We start from the raw sequence: 14,569 nt of genomic DNA, 5'->3' as shown, positions 1-14,569 counted from the left end.
CTTCTTACAAACTGTCTGATTTAAACTGAGGAAATGAAAACACACGTGGGTACCATTATTGCTGGGCTTTTGGACAAATTGTCATAGATCATGACAAGAGATAAAAACAATTTATAGATATATCCACCATAAAAAAAAAAAAATTGTTCTACGACATAAGGCACAGTTACTATCGTCTAGTCAGTGTATATAATTGACGTAATGCCCCATCTTCTAAGGTTGTGTTCACCGGCTTCACAGTGTAACAAGGATGTCTTATAATGATGTTTTGTACATAAACATATGCACATATGTATGCTGGAAGGATTCATATCTACACATCACAGCACAGGAGTATATTCATTTTATTAATGTGCCTGGCTTTACTCAATTTCCGTTTCGGTTTTATTTACATGTGGTCTAGCATGAGAGTGAGTAATCACTTAAACCTTAGAGGTCAACTAGTGCAACAGGGTGTTGTTCGTGTTTACAACGTTCTCCATTTAGTTCAGCAAGTGATTTAATGACTTCAAATCTGAGCCCTAAAAAAACACAAAATGTACTCTAAACCTTTAAGTGCAAAACACTGTTTTAACACACTATTTTACTGCAAAATAAACAGCTGCCATGCCCAGGATTAACTATTCATAAGAAATACAGCAAACACCTTTAAGATAGACAGAATGATGTACAGTCGAAAGGAAGCCATAAAATCTGCAGTCTGTGTGGTCTGGTGCCATCACAAAAAAAATTGAGAGACAAAATCCAGTGAGGCAGAGGAGGAGGAGGAAGAGGAGAAGGAGGAGGAGGGAGGAAAGGTTTGGGGAATATAGGAGAAGGTGGTGATGGAGCCAATGGAGCTGCTGCTCCCCTGCTCAGTGCCAATTTGCTACATTCCTCTATTTATAAGCATCAATTACCACAAAAAAGTGGCTGCTTGTTAAGTATCAACAGAAATCACTCCCCCATGGTGCATCTGATAATGAGACCTCACACAGAGCTGAGGCTTGAAGCGGCTCACCAATGTTTAGGCCAGCCAGCTTTAAACCCCATTTCCAGGCCCACCCCCGCACCAACCCCAGCCCACAGACTGCAGGCGAGCCGAGGACTGAAGGAGAAAGGTGCACGGTACGAGGCAGCAGACCCTCCGGCTCCAACAGGTCTGCAAAACGAATAAGCAGCTAGATGCCGCCAATCAGCATGGAGTCAGAGCCAGGTTTACGCATCAACACAGAGAAATATCAGAGACCTCACAGTGAGAGACTACTGCAGCGGGCCCAGATTCTTCTTCCTTACATGAAACATTACACAGATCAGTTTACAGTTGCTTAATAACAATGAAACGTCCTGCTCCAAGTGGGAGTAGTTGTTGGCTCAGTGAACCATAGAGGTAAAAATCTAATAAACTCACGTGTTGTGTCAGCAGGTTGATGTGACTGGAGCTGGCATAGTGGCGAGCTACCTGCTTGTCAGCCAGCTTTTGCAGGGCTGAGATGAAGGCCTGCTGGTTAGACTGGGCTTGGGCAGACAGGGAGCTTAACTCCTTTAATGTCCCTGCGGAGTTTGACTTCAGCTTACTGGAAGTGCTCCTCCGGATAACTGACAAACAGAATAACAAAAGACAAATGTGAGAACATGGTCCTCAATTTGATAAACAACAGCACGTAGAATACTGAGTTTACCTTGGCCTGCAGAGGTGGGTCTCGAGAGCTTCTGGCTATAGATGTGCGTGGCACTCGGGATGGAAGAGGCTGCTCCAGAGCTGGACGTTGATGAGGTAAAGAACTGAATCCTCTGAAGCACCTGGGTCGGTTGCCCAGTACAGACTGTGTTAGAGCCGGTGGAAACAGCTGTCCACATTGCTCTTGGGGGCTGTGTGACCACAGGGGTAGGTGTGTATGCAGGAGGGTCAGAAAAAGTCTCAGAATGGCAGAACTGAGACTTAGCCAAGGACTGTGCATAGGACGGTGGCTGAAGAGGTGGCGGTGGCGGTGGGCAATGGAGAGGCAGGGATGGCGGGACGGGGCAGCAGTGCTGCAGGTGAATATGTGTGCTGTCTAAAGTCACAGGAAAGCTGGAGCAGTGCTGCGAAGCCTGGACCTTTGGCTGGATTTTAGCTGTTCTAACTGCTGCCTGTCGGTCTTCAGTACGGACAAAGGGCTGACTCTCAGTGTTCTTGATGTCTGGGTCACTGCTGACTTTCCCCGTGGAGAGCGAGGACTCTGAAGCGCTGGAATCCTCTTTGGCCACAGGCAGAGCTGTTCAAAGGAGGAAAGAAGCCAGAGCTCCTTTATCATCAGTTAGCCATTCCTTGGCTCTGACACACATTTGTTTTCCCCCAATGATGCTAATCGTTTGAAGCTGACCTTTCCTTTACCCCAGATGACTTAATCTTTTTCCCTTTACTTTCTTTGGGTTTTACAAATCTAAACAATTCCAGTTTACTGTGCTTGAATGATAAAATATTAAACATAAACCAGACCTTCCGCTACAAAAATATGGGGGGAAAAAACACACGGGAGGAACTCACTTTTGGAATTCTCACTGTTGCCTGAATCTCCTGAGGCATTTACTTCATGAACGTCTTTCTTAACACTCCTGACTTTTGTTCCTAGGAAGATGGTGGCTGATTTATTTTTCTGTGTGTAGAATGTCAGTACTTCCTCCAGATCATTTTCACTGTTGAGAAGAAAAAAAAGAGAGAAGATAAATGTGTATAGCAGATTCAGATCACTCTTCAGTCAGTAGCATATATAAATGGAAAAGAAAAGAGCCAAGGACTGAACAATGGTCAGTGGGCTTGCCAATTTACTAACCTTGCTTCAGTGATGTACTCCTGAAACACACTGGGGTTAACACAATGCTCCTCTTTGCTGCTCTCCTGTTTTTTCTCCATATGATCAGTTTCCTGAGAAGATAGGAAAGAATAAGACAGCATAATGTTTCCTATGTTTGCATCATCTCTTCGATTTGTGATTCTGTGGTAAAGCTGGAGTCTGGGAACGGGCACCTTGTTGTAACAGTGGATAAACTCTCCTAGCTGGTGGGACAGGATGCGTCTGCGGTCTTGGAGGGGAAGCTGGCGACTGGGCAAGACCACCTTTATGTCTTGTTGAAGGTTACTGGCTGCTCTTCTCAGGAAGCGAATCACAAGCTCCTGTGCAGACAAAAAAACATTCATGAGAAATATTTTATTATTACTTTCCTGAATCACTGATTCGTCCTGATGCACTTATTCAAGTCCCCTTTCAGGTTCAATTCAAAACATTTTAAAGGCTTATAGATCGACTTGAATTCACATTTTCCCCAAAGGTTTGAGGTCACTGATGATGATGATGATGATGATGTACGCCATAACAATGCAGACTTTCCAATCAGACTAACTTTTACAGAGACCACGTTTTCCTACGATGTGGCCACAAATGTCTCGTACACACTTCAGCTACAGCCAGGGTACATATGAGTAACAGGATAATAATAAGGGAAAATCTGGCATGTTTAGAAATACAAGGGAACCAATGCCCCAGGGTATTCCACCAATGTCCATTTATAAGGAAAAGGAGATTAAAAAATGGTTATCATAATACCATTTGGTCGTTGTCCTTGTCTGGCCAAGCTGGGATGGTGTTGGCTCTGCTTTCTGCCAGCAGTCTTTGCTGGACTCGCTGCAGGTATGAGGAAAAGGCCATCCGGGCCTGCACTTTACTGGAGAGGAGAGAGAGGAAAATCATCAAAAGCTGCATAGGTTAAAAAAGAAAAGGAAAGACATAACAACAGTTGATAATAAACATTATCCACCAGGATCTCTGCATGTTGAATTGGAATCTGTTGCTACAACACAAAGAACAAGCATTTATAGTCAATCATATACTCATTAGCTACATATCATCCAGAAAAGAGAGAGAGAGAGAGAGAGAGAGAGAGAGAGAGAGAGAGAGAAGCCAAAGACAGCTATGTATCACTTTCAGACAAAAGTCGTTGAAACAGTGTATCTTATAATATATATAATAAACTATGTTTGTGACCTGGGTGAACCTGGAAAGACAACTGTCAGAACATTGTAGTAGAAAAAACAAATAACAATGATATGCTGTACTATAATTTCCCTGGTTCATGCACAGTCCTGACAAGCACTGAGGAATTTCTACAAACACAGACTTGTTATTGTAATTCCTCCTCAAATTATAATTTCAGGCACACTTTTAAAATCAACATCAGACCGCAGTCTTTGTTGCACTTAGGTATAATAGTATGTGCAGTGTGTCATATGTGTTTGACAGTATTTAGAATATGTGGTATCTTTATTTTAAATTAAAGAAAATATGAAAATTGTAAAGCATTATGCATGTTGATATCATCTTACCACAACTCCCTTCACTCCTCACACTGACTAAAGACATACTGTACATAAGAGTAATGCTCAAACAAACTGATTAAAACATAACTTGTGTAAAGAGAGCCTCAATTTCTTCTCATCCTCTTTGGTAGGTGCATTTCATATTCCTCCTTATTTAATAGAGAAAAGAAAAGACAGCAGCAGCCAACCTGAGCAGCAGCCCAGAATCCAGACTGACCTGAGGTCCCACCCCTGCTGAAGGATGTTGAGCAGGTTGACTCTGGGCCTGGCATCGTGCGTGGCTGCCTCTGAGCTGGACAAAGCCTCGCTGTGGCAGCGCTCCAGTGGTGTGGCCACTTGTTTTCTTTGCTCTGCTACCAAAGTCTTGTGTGAGACTGGCTCGAGAGCTTGTTTCACCTCCTCTCTTTCTTCCTGAGCGCAGTCCTCTCCCTCCTGACTGCTGCTTTCAGGCAGGGAGACCTTGGACTCCTTCCCTAAAGTATGCAGCATTGCAAAGGAAAGACAAATGGCAGTTGCATCACTGGCATTTTGGATACAATACACATATACACTCAAAGTAGGGTTTCTGATGTTGCTGCAATGAAATGAACTCATTTAGAGTCATATTTGGCCAACCTTACCGTGACACAGGGGAGTTATTTATTGGAAACTAAAGTGCATTAGCGTGGGATGTTGTCCCCACTTAGCTACACTTTCCTGAATTGAGGCAGAACACATCAGACCTACCAGATTTCTTCTTCCTTGCAGCAGAGCGATGAGTCAGGTGGCGCTGTCTCCTCTTACATGCCTCCAGAGACAGCAGCTTTCTCTCGTACTGGACAACGTGACAGCTGTGGACGGCGTCCACCTGCAGCTGCACGTTCCTGAGAGACAGAACAAGACATGTCAACACACAATTGTAATAACAACAACCATAATGATTTATATGTGTATCATCAACAATCACAAAGCAGAGCAACAGTTATAAATCTTTACTTTAACTGAAGCCAGTTCTAAGAAAGATTAGTGTGGTTGAGTTGCTTGTCCAGAAGTTGACGTGAGAGACAGGGACGGTCCAAATGAGAGAGAGGATAAATGGCGAATAATAACAGCAACTGAGGTCTTGCAGCAATAAACATCTTCCTAATCTGGCTACCTAATACCTAATAACCTACCTACCTAATAACGAATATGGAAAAATCATAGATGGGCTTACTTGGGGGCCAAATCTTCAGATAATATTGTGCAATAGACAAAGCTGTGGTTAAAACTTGAAAGCCCATACCGATTCAAATAACATAAATGCATGCTGCATTACAATAATAAAAACAAAAAGTGGTTTAATAAAAATCGATGCCGCAATGCCACGTAGACACTGGGCGCACGCTGGAAAAGTTGACTGTGCAACGTCTTTTCAGCTGTTCCTCTTACCTATCCAATCGAAAGACCAAACAAACGCCACGTTAGAATCCAACCGTTTCCACTAACTGATGGAGAGATTTATTTTCCAATCCACAATGGAAATGCTTACCTGCCATGGAAAAGTCTGTTTGCCAACATGTAGTTCATTGATGTCTTGGACTCCAGATATCCACTGAGAGAAGAAGATAATAAGCAAATTACAATAATCATAAGGCAGGAGCCCCAATGAGCCTCTGCCTCCTTATTTGCGGCAAATATGTTAAAAACAAGGCTTCGGTGATATAACTACTCAGGAAGCAGCCCTGTTAAACGCACCAATAATTCCTCAGACCCCCTCAATAATATGCTTTTAAAAATGCCACAAAATCCCTGCTGTTAAGAGAGACATGGAGCTAATCAAGCAACAAATCCTCATATAAGAATATGAATTGTAAGCACAAAAAGAGATTTCCTCATTAATAAGGGCTTTAATGCCATTTCATACATAATGGAACATAATACACAAAGTTGAACAAATACCATCTCTGTAGTTACACCTTAGTCTGGTGGTGCAATTAGTGACAGTAAAGAGGAGTCGTATGGTCTATTAATTTAGCCTAAGTGCCTCACTTATTTGAAGACAGTATTAATAATGAGTAACATTACAGACAAGTGTCTGTTCTTTCTTGGCTCAGTTTACCCATAGAGGTCCCATGTTTCTGCGGTGGGGAAGATCCTAACGAAGCCTCCACGTCTCTCGTACTCTTCCTTTATCCTCCTTAGCACTTTGATCTTGTGAAAGAAAACAAGACGTGTACTAAATTTGACACCATTTTAAATAGTTACTGTACTTTAAGGTTCCCATTATGTCTCAATTCAACAAAATAACACTCATCATGTCAGACACTACCACTGTAAAGGCCTTACCTCCTCAGCAGTCAAGGTCAGAGTGCTGTCTCCTTGGCCTTGTTTAGGTCCTAGCTTGTCTTTCCCCTCTGTTTCTGAGTTACCGGCGGATGTGGGCCTCTGCCGCTACAGGGGAGAAATGTAGAGTTATTCCTCTTTCCAACATAAATACTTTCCAATGTTAAAAAATAATTGAGTTATTTCATTTTTTATGAATTTAGGTATGCTTAAAGTTGTAAGAATAATTGCAATTCTTACATTTTCGGTAAAGATGTCATCTGTTAGTGACAAACAACCTACTAATCTGAAACACAATTCTCCTTTATAGCTTGTGTAACAAAAATACCCTCTCTTCATTTCTCCCTGTCACATAAATGAAGCATTTTTGTCATGCATTGGCATTCTTGGCTGCCTCCCGCTGCATGCACTACCAGGCTGTGATTGACAACTTTGGCATGCAGGTTGGAGCTTGGGCCAGACAGAGGAGCACAACCCCACAGGATCACATACAGAATTTGTCATCTAAATAGCACAGGGTTTACATTTAATTTGTCTGACACGACTGGGGGGATGCAAAGGCAGCCAAAAAGTGACAAGGCCTAATCCTTCAGAAAAAGACTCATCTGTTGCCCCTAATCAGAGTAAAGGGAGAGGAGAGGTTCTCTGAAGGCATCTGGAGTTCTACAACAGCCTCTGTGGTTTAATGTCAAGCTTGTTTTAGATGTTTGAGTAACTCTGTACAACAAAGTCTCTGAGTTTTGGGTCAAGTGGTGCATTGCAGCATTTCAAGTAATTGCTTACTAAGGCCACTTTGCTAATGCAATGAGAATTCTATTAAATATAGCATTAGGAATCGATACAAGCCATCTGTCACTATGATAAATAGCAAAGCCGCATAATCAAATAAGCAAAAAGCAGTAAGCAATTTCTTACCGGTAATGTAACAGGCATCAGGGAATTGCAAAGGAACAAGGCAAAAGAAGATTAATACGTCTGAGTCTGAAGAAAACTCACCATTCTGCTGTGCGCAGTGGCTGTCGGGGCAGAAAGAGGTTTCTAAGAGGCAATGGGTGAAGACAGTGAGTGGTGGGTGAGCATCAGCATTGCTGCTTAACCTTTATGAAACCGCATACAGACAGCATGCATGCTCCATCGACATGCAACAATGAAACATTGTTACTGTATGCCTAAACAGGCCCTTTACACAATATAAGGTGGAGCAGAAATCTGTCTGATTTAGTAATCTCCCTCCAGCAGATCCTGTGCCAAATCTGGGTGCAGTAGTCGAGTGGAAGGAGCCAAGTGCATTAGCTGTTGTGGCATCATTAGGCAACAAGGCCTACAGAGAGCATTAGTCACTTGATTAGAAATGATAAAACAATAAGCCAAAGAGCGTAGCACTTACAAACTGATGTCACTCAAACAGTGTAATTACATTAGCAGTTGTTTTGCATTACAGTGAATTTTCCATGAGGGTAGAAGAAGAGCTCAATGGCAATGGCAGGAATGTACTGTAAGTAACAGAGAGATGAAGACAAGAGAATGGGAATGTTTCATAAGGAAGGGTGAATGAGTGCAACACTTGGCTCCGCTGTGTGTGTGTGTGTGTGTGTGTGTGTGTGTGTGTGTGTGTGTGTGTGTGTGTGTGTGTGTGTGTGTGTGCGTGCGTGTGTGTGCATCCAGTACCTGTGTTTTTTGGGCTGCTGGTTGCTTGAGGCTGGAGTCCAGGGTGACTCGGTCAGATCGTGGTTGTCTCGATAAGGGGTCCTGACACACAAAGCCTGCGGGGAAACACAACAGCCATAAAGGGGTATATCATCCTATAATTTCAATAACATCAGGTCTTAAATATGATAAACTTTATTTATTGCATCAGATCTTCAATGTTGACTGTCAACTGACCTTGCTTAAAGGACTAGTTTGAGATTTCGGGAAATACGCTTAGGAGCTTTCGGACAGACTTGAGCTCATATCTGTCCATTAAATATAAAGCTACAGCCAGCAGCTGGTTAGCTTAGCTTAGCATAAAGACTGGAAACCGGAGGAAACAGCTGGCTCTGTCCAAAGGTAACAAAATCTGCCAACCATAGCCTATAAAGTGCACTAATTAACACAATGTCTTGTTTGCTTGGCCCTTAGAAACACTGAAACTCTAGGAAGTTGCAGCTTGTATCCCTCATTAAATGTGAACTTCGATTTTTGTACAAAAAAAAGTTAAAGCTAGCCGTTTCCCCTTGTCCCCAGCCTTTATGCTAAGCTAAGCTAACCGGCTGCTGGCTGTAGCCTGATAATGGACAGACATGAGAGTGGTATCGATATTGCCATCTAACTCTATTCCTTTCCCAGTTTCCCAAACTGTCGCACTATCCCTTAAGCTTTTATATCAGAGAGAGCAACACAGTCTCACTCCCTCTGGAGAGAGATAAGATGTTTTTTTATTGTGACACTCTACTTCAGATTTAAACAGCTCCACACATTTACATTCTAGTGGTAGTTGATAAGGGTGGGGGAAATTGTTTGTAATTCACATTCCCCACTAAGATGTTCCCAACCAGTCAATAAGAATCAATCTACGATCTTCTGTTTATTAATTCCCACACTCCCTCAAAGCTAACCAGTGGTAAAAGTGAAATGTTAAAGAAATATGTTTATGTTGCAGTCACACTTGAAGTGAATTAATTCTATTGACAGCTTGGAGCTCAAGGCTATTTGTACTATCTCTTTCAAGCCGTCAGGTAAGAATCAGGCCCCTGCCATGCTCTTGCCTAAACACAGCAATTATTACAAACATAAGCGACACGGAGCTGACAGCTTCACACAGGCGGAAAATGAATGCTAATGGAATGCGGTCATTATTTACAGGTCTGGGATGCAGCCCAAGTGTTATCAGCCAACAGCGACTTAGTTTGTTTGGTACAAAATAGATGTGCTATGTTTTACATGCCACTGCTCATTTTCCCCAGACCCGCAGTAACGTCTCAGTCCAAAGATAACTGGCAATTTATGATTCTACTCTTTCATTTAATGAGCCAGAGGGGAGGGTTTCAAGCCGCAGCATGGCCTAGGCTAAGACACGTGTGCATATTTGTACTCACACACACACACACACACACACACACACACACACACACACACACACACACACACACACACACACACACACAATAGCCATTCCTTTAATATCATTAGGCTGAGACCACAGACAGACTTAATGGTTCAGTGCCAGTTTAGATGGACGCCTGCTAATCAGTGGGCTCCATGTATCCTGTGAATCGTAATAAGGATAAATCAGAGGATTAAGTGTTAAGTTAAATAATCAAGAGATGTGAAAGTTTGGTTGTTATTTGTCTCTTTTTTGCTACATGTGTACTTTTGACTCTCATCTACAAGGATATAGGCAAGCTCTCAGAGCTCTGTATGTGGTCAATGTATGAGATTCTCCTTGGTTTAAACTTATGCATTACAAAATATTATAAGCGTCCAGGGCTCCCTGGAAGAAGAGATCTTGTATCTCAGTGGGACCTTCCCGGCTAAATAAAGGATACATAAGATCAAATAAAAGATCTTCTTCTGCATGAGAATTCAATAATTAAGAGGGGAGGAGACATAACAGAGACACATCTCATTCCCTGCTACAAACACTGTTATATAAACAGGGCAGTTACCTCTGCCTTGGGCCAGGCATTGTTTGTGTCTTCATGCAAAAGACTGCTTTAGTTTGACATGTCCAATTCAGGTTCTCAAAAGAGCTTAATGACTACAAAACAAGTAAGGCCTCTGTTGACAATTTTGTCTGCAAGGCATTTAATGTTAATTAATGAAGCCTGCGGTTTATTGTCTAACACTGGAGCTACTATTATAAAGCCATACAGCCATACATGTCGTTGTGAAATTAAGCAAAACATTAAGCATTAAACAATAGATGACTGTCTCCACCTGCTTGAAACATGCTGGTTACAAGTAAGGCCGACTAGCATCTATGCCTCTGGAGTGAGGTTATTGAAAATAAATACAGCATAATTAGAGCACTTTTCATTTTATATTAGCTTCTCCAAAATGAACACCTTTATCCCAATTATATAATTATGCAATAAATAAATATTCTATATTTGACCTATTATATATGAAGTTGTTCCATATTCTAATCTAAAGTTTGAGTAATGTTCTTAAAGCTAAAATATGAACTTTAAGTATCTAAGAACAACTTAATAGTCAGTGTAATTTGTTTTTAAGCTCTGAATATGACTAACCCTATGTTACTACAACTATTGACTCCTGTTAAGGCCAGATCTTGATTCTGCATTGATGATGGATTATTTCAAATGTACTGTATGCATTCTTAGTAATACAAATCTGTAACCCTAATATTTTAATGTTCTGTATTAACCCAAGGTTTGTCCTCCTTTCTTAATTATGTGGTGGTTAATAATAATATAACAATGATGGATGGATGATGGATTTAAAAATATAGCTTTAAACACTGAATTGACATGAACTCAATATCTATGAAGTGCCATCACTTGTGATCAAATGGAAGTTGTATTTAGTCATTGTTTCAGCATGTACTCACCCACAAGTGAAAACATGTCTGCAATCATGCTGGCCTTTACCTTCAGATCCAAGGGGGCATCACTGTAAATATGATGATTTTTTTTTTTTTTTTACAAAGAAACAAACTTTGAGTCAGCTTGAGTCAAAAATCATCAATTGTCATAATAAGATACAGATTTGTAATGAGCTTAAAACTAAACTTCTCCGGGAACCATCACCTTATCGTGGTGGAGAGGTTTGTGTGTCCCTATGAACCTGAGGGCTGTGTTGTCTGGAGCTTTGTGCTCCTGGTAGGGTCTCCCAAGGCAAAGTGGTCTCAGGTGAGGGGCCAGACAAAGAATGGTTCAAAAAATCCTATGAAAAATCGAGGAAGGGATGAAGTGACCCTGCCCGGAGGAAGCCCGGGGCCCCCCGTCTGGAGCCAGGCCCAGATGGAGGGCTCGCCAGCGAGCCGCCTGGTGGCCGGGTTTGCCACGGAGCCCGGTCGGGCACAGCCCGAAAAAGCTACGTGGCGGACATCCCTCCATCCCATGGGCCCACCACCTGTGGGAGGAACCGCTGGGGTCGGGTGCGCTGCCACATGGGTGGCAGTGAAGGTCAGGGGCCTCGACGGACCAGACCCGGGCAGCAGAGGCTGGCTCTGGGGGACGTGGAATGTCACCTCTCTGTGGGGGGAAGGAGCCGGAACTTGTGCGGGAGGTGGAGCGCCACCGGTTAGATCTGGTGGGGCTTACCTCTACGCACAGTCTTGGTTCTGGAACCATACTCCTGGATAGGGGTTGGACTCTTTTCTTCTCCGGAGTTGCCCAGGGTGTGAGGCGCCGGGCGGGTGTGGGGATACTCACAAGCCCCCCGGCTGAGCGCCGCTACGTTGGAGTTTAACCCGGTGGACGAGAGGGTCGCCTCCCCTACGCCTGCGGGTTGTGGGGGGGGGGAAAAACTCTGACTGTTGTTTGTGCATATGCACCAAACAAGAGTTCAGAGTATTCGGCCTTCTTGGAGACCTTGAGTGGAGTCCTGCATGGGGCTCCAGTCGGGGACTCCATAGTTCTGCTGGGGGGGACTTCAACGCGCACGTGGGTAATGATGGAGACACATGGAGAGGCGTGATTGGGAGGAACGGCCTCCCTGATCTAAACCAGAGTGGTTGTTTGTTGTTGGACTTCTGTGCTAGTCATGGATTGTCTATAACGAACACCATGTTCGAACATAGGGATGCTCATAAGTGTACTTGGTACCAGAGCACCCTAGGCCAAAGGTCAATGATCGATTTTATAATCGCTTTCATCTGATCTGAGGCCATATGTTTTGGACACTCGGGTGAAGAGAGGGGCGGAGCTGTCAACCGATCACCATCTGGTGGTGAGTTGGGTCAGGGGTGGGGGAAGACTCTGACAGACCTGGTAAGCCCAAACGGGTAGTGCGGGTAAATTGGGAACGTCTGAGGAGGCCCCTGTCCGACAGACTTTCAACTCACACCTCCGGCGGAGCTTTTCGTGCATCCCTGTGGAGGCTGGGGGGGGGGCATTGAACCCTGAGTGGACAATGTTCAAAGTTTCCATTGCTGAAGCTGCGGTGAGGAGCTGTGGTCTTAGGGTCTTAGGTGCCTCAAGGGGCGGTAACCCACGAACACCGTGGTGGACACCGGTGGTCAGGGAAGCCGTCCGATTGAAGAAGGAGTCTTTCCGGGATATGTTATCCCAGACGACTCCGGAGGCAGTTGCAAGGTACCGAAGGGCTCGAAGGGCTGCAGCCTCTGCCGTGAAAGAGGCAAAGCAGCGTGTGTGGGAGAAGTTCGGAGAAGACATGGAGAAGGACTTTCGGTCGGCACCAAGGTACTTCTGAAAAACCGTTCGCCACCTCAGGAGGGGGGGGAAGGGGGAACCATCCAAGCTGTGTACAGTAAGGATGGGACGCTGTTGACCTCAACTGAGGAGGTAATAGGGCGGTGGAAGGAGCACTTTGAGGAACTCCTAACCGACTAATACGCCCTCTATGGTAGAGGCAGAGCTGGAGGATGAGGGGGGGGATTGGCATCAATTTCCCTGGTGGAGGTTGCTGAGGTAGTTAAACAACTCCACAGTGGCAAAGCCCCAGGAATTGATGAGATCCGTCCCAGAAATGCTTAAAGCTCTGGGTGTGGAGGGGTTGTCTTGGTTGACACGCCTCTCAACATTGCGTGGAAGTCTGGGACGGTGCCTAAGGAGTGGCAGACCGGGGTGGTGGTTCCCCTTTTAAAAAAAGGGGGGGACCAGAGGGTGTGTGCCAATTACAGGGGTATCACACTTCTCAGCCTCCCGGTAAAGTCTACTCCAAGGTGCTGGAAAGGAGGGTTCGGTCGATAGTCGAATCTCAGGTTGAAGAGGAACAATGCGGATTCCGCCCTGGTCGTGGAACAACGGACCAGATCTTTACTCTCGCAAGGATCCTGGAGGGAGCCTGGGAGTATGCCCAACCAGTCTACATGTGTTTTGTGGATCTGGAGAAGGCGTATGACCGGGTGCCCCGGGAGATACTGTGGGAGGTGCTGCGGGAGTACAGGGTGAGGGGGGTCCCTTCTCAGGGCCATCCAATCTCTGTACGACCAAAGCGAGAGCTGTGTCCGGGTTCTCGGCAGTAAGTCGGACTCGCTTTCAGGTGAGAGTTGGCCTCCGCCAGGGCTGCGCTTTGTCACCAATCCTGTTTGTAGTATTTATGGACAGGATATCGAGGCGTAGTCGGGGTGGAGAGGGGTTGCAGTTCGGTGGGCTGGGGATCTCATCGCTGCTTTTTTGCAGATGATGTGGTCCTGATGGCATCATCGGCCTGTGACCTTCAGCACTCACTGGATCGGTTCGCAGCCGAGTGTGAAGCGGCTGGGATGAGGATCAGCACCTCTAAATCGGAGGCCATGGTTCTCAGCAGGAAACCGATGGAGTGCCTTCTCCAGGTAGGGAATGAGTCCTTACCCCCAAGTGAAGGAGTTCAAGTACCTTGGGGGTCTTGTTCGCGAGTGAGGGGACAATGGAGCGGGAGATTGGTCGGAGAATCGGCACAGCAGGTGCGGTATTACATTCAATTTATCGCACCGTTAGACGTAAAAGAGAGCTGAGCCAGAAGGCAAAGCTCTCAATCTACCGGTCAGTTTTTTGTTCCTACCCTCACCTATGGTCATGAAGGCTGGGTCATGACCGAAAGAACAAGATCCAGGGTACAAGCGGCCGAAATGGGTTTCCTCAGGAGGGTAGCTGGCGTCTCCCTTAGAGATAGGGTGAGAAGCTCAGTTATCCGTGAGGAGCTCGGAGTAGAGCCGCTGCTCCTTTGCGCCGAAAGGAGCCAGTTGAGGTGGTTCGGGCATCTGGTAAGGATGCCCCCTGGGCGCCTCCCCTAGGGAGGTGTTCCAGGCACGTCCCAGCT

General features: G+C 44.8%; 1 protein-coding gene across 2 annotated transcripts in view; it reads right to left on the bottom strand.

The window, feature by feature from the left end:
* The window catches only part of ttll5 (tubulin tyrosine ligase-like family, member 5), a 47,869-nt gene that overhangs the window by 18,640 nt on the left and 14,660 nt on the right, over nt 1-14,569 (bottom strand). For both annotated transcript variants that reach the window (XM_078277104.1, XM_078277105.1), the window contains exons 14-27: nt 11,193-11,254; nt 8,309-8,403; nt 7,637-7,678; nt 6,644-6,748; nt 6,417-6,508; nt 5,847-5,909; nt 5,063-5,199; nt 4,554-4,809; nt 3,567-3,684; nt 2,990-3,136; nt 2,796-2,887; nt 2,510-2,658; nt 1,662-2,237; nt 1,391-1,578 (exon numbers count right to left, since the gene is read on the bottom strand). In XM_078277104.1, the coding sequence (XP_078133230.1) occupies nt 1,391-1,578; nt 1,662-2,237; nt 2,510-2,658; nt 2,796-2,887; nt 2,990-3,136; nt 3,567-3,684; nt 4,554-4,809; nt 5,063-5,199; nt 5,847-5,909; nt 6,417-6,508; nt 6,644-6,748; nt 7,637-7,678; nt 8,309-8,403; nt 11,193-11,254 (2,122 nt within the window). The remainder of the gene's footprint in view (nt 1-1,390; nt 1,579-1,661; nt 2,238-2,509; nt 2,659-2,795; nt 2,888-2,989; nt 3,137-3,566; nt 3,685-4,553; nt 4,810-5,062; nt 5,200-5,846; nt 5,910-6,416; nt 6,509-6,643; nt 6,749-7,636; nt 7,679-8,308; nt 8,404-11,192; nt 11,255-14,569) is intronic.

This window comes from Sander vitreus, chromosome 20 (assembly GCF_031162955.1).
Source record: "Sander vitreus isolate 19-12246 chromosome 20, sanVit1, whole genome shotgun sequence".
NCBI lineage: Eukaryota > Metazoa > Chordata > Actinopteri > Perciformes > Percidae > Sander > Sander vitreus.
This window is presented reverse-complemented; position numbering and strand designations above follow the sequence as displayed.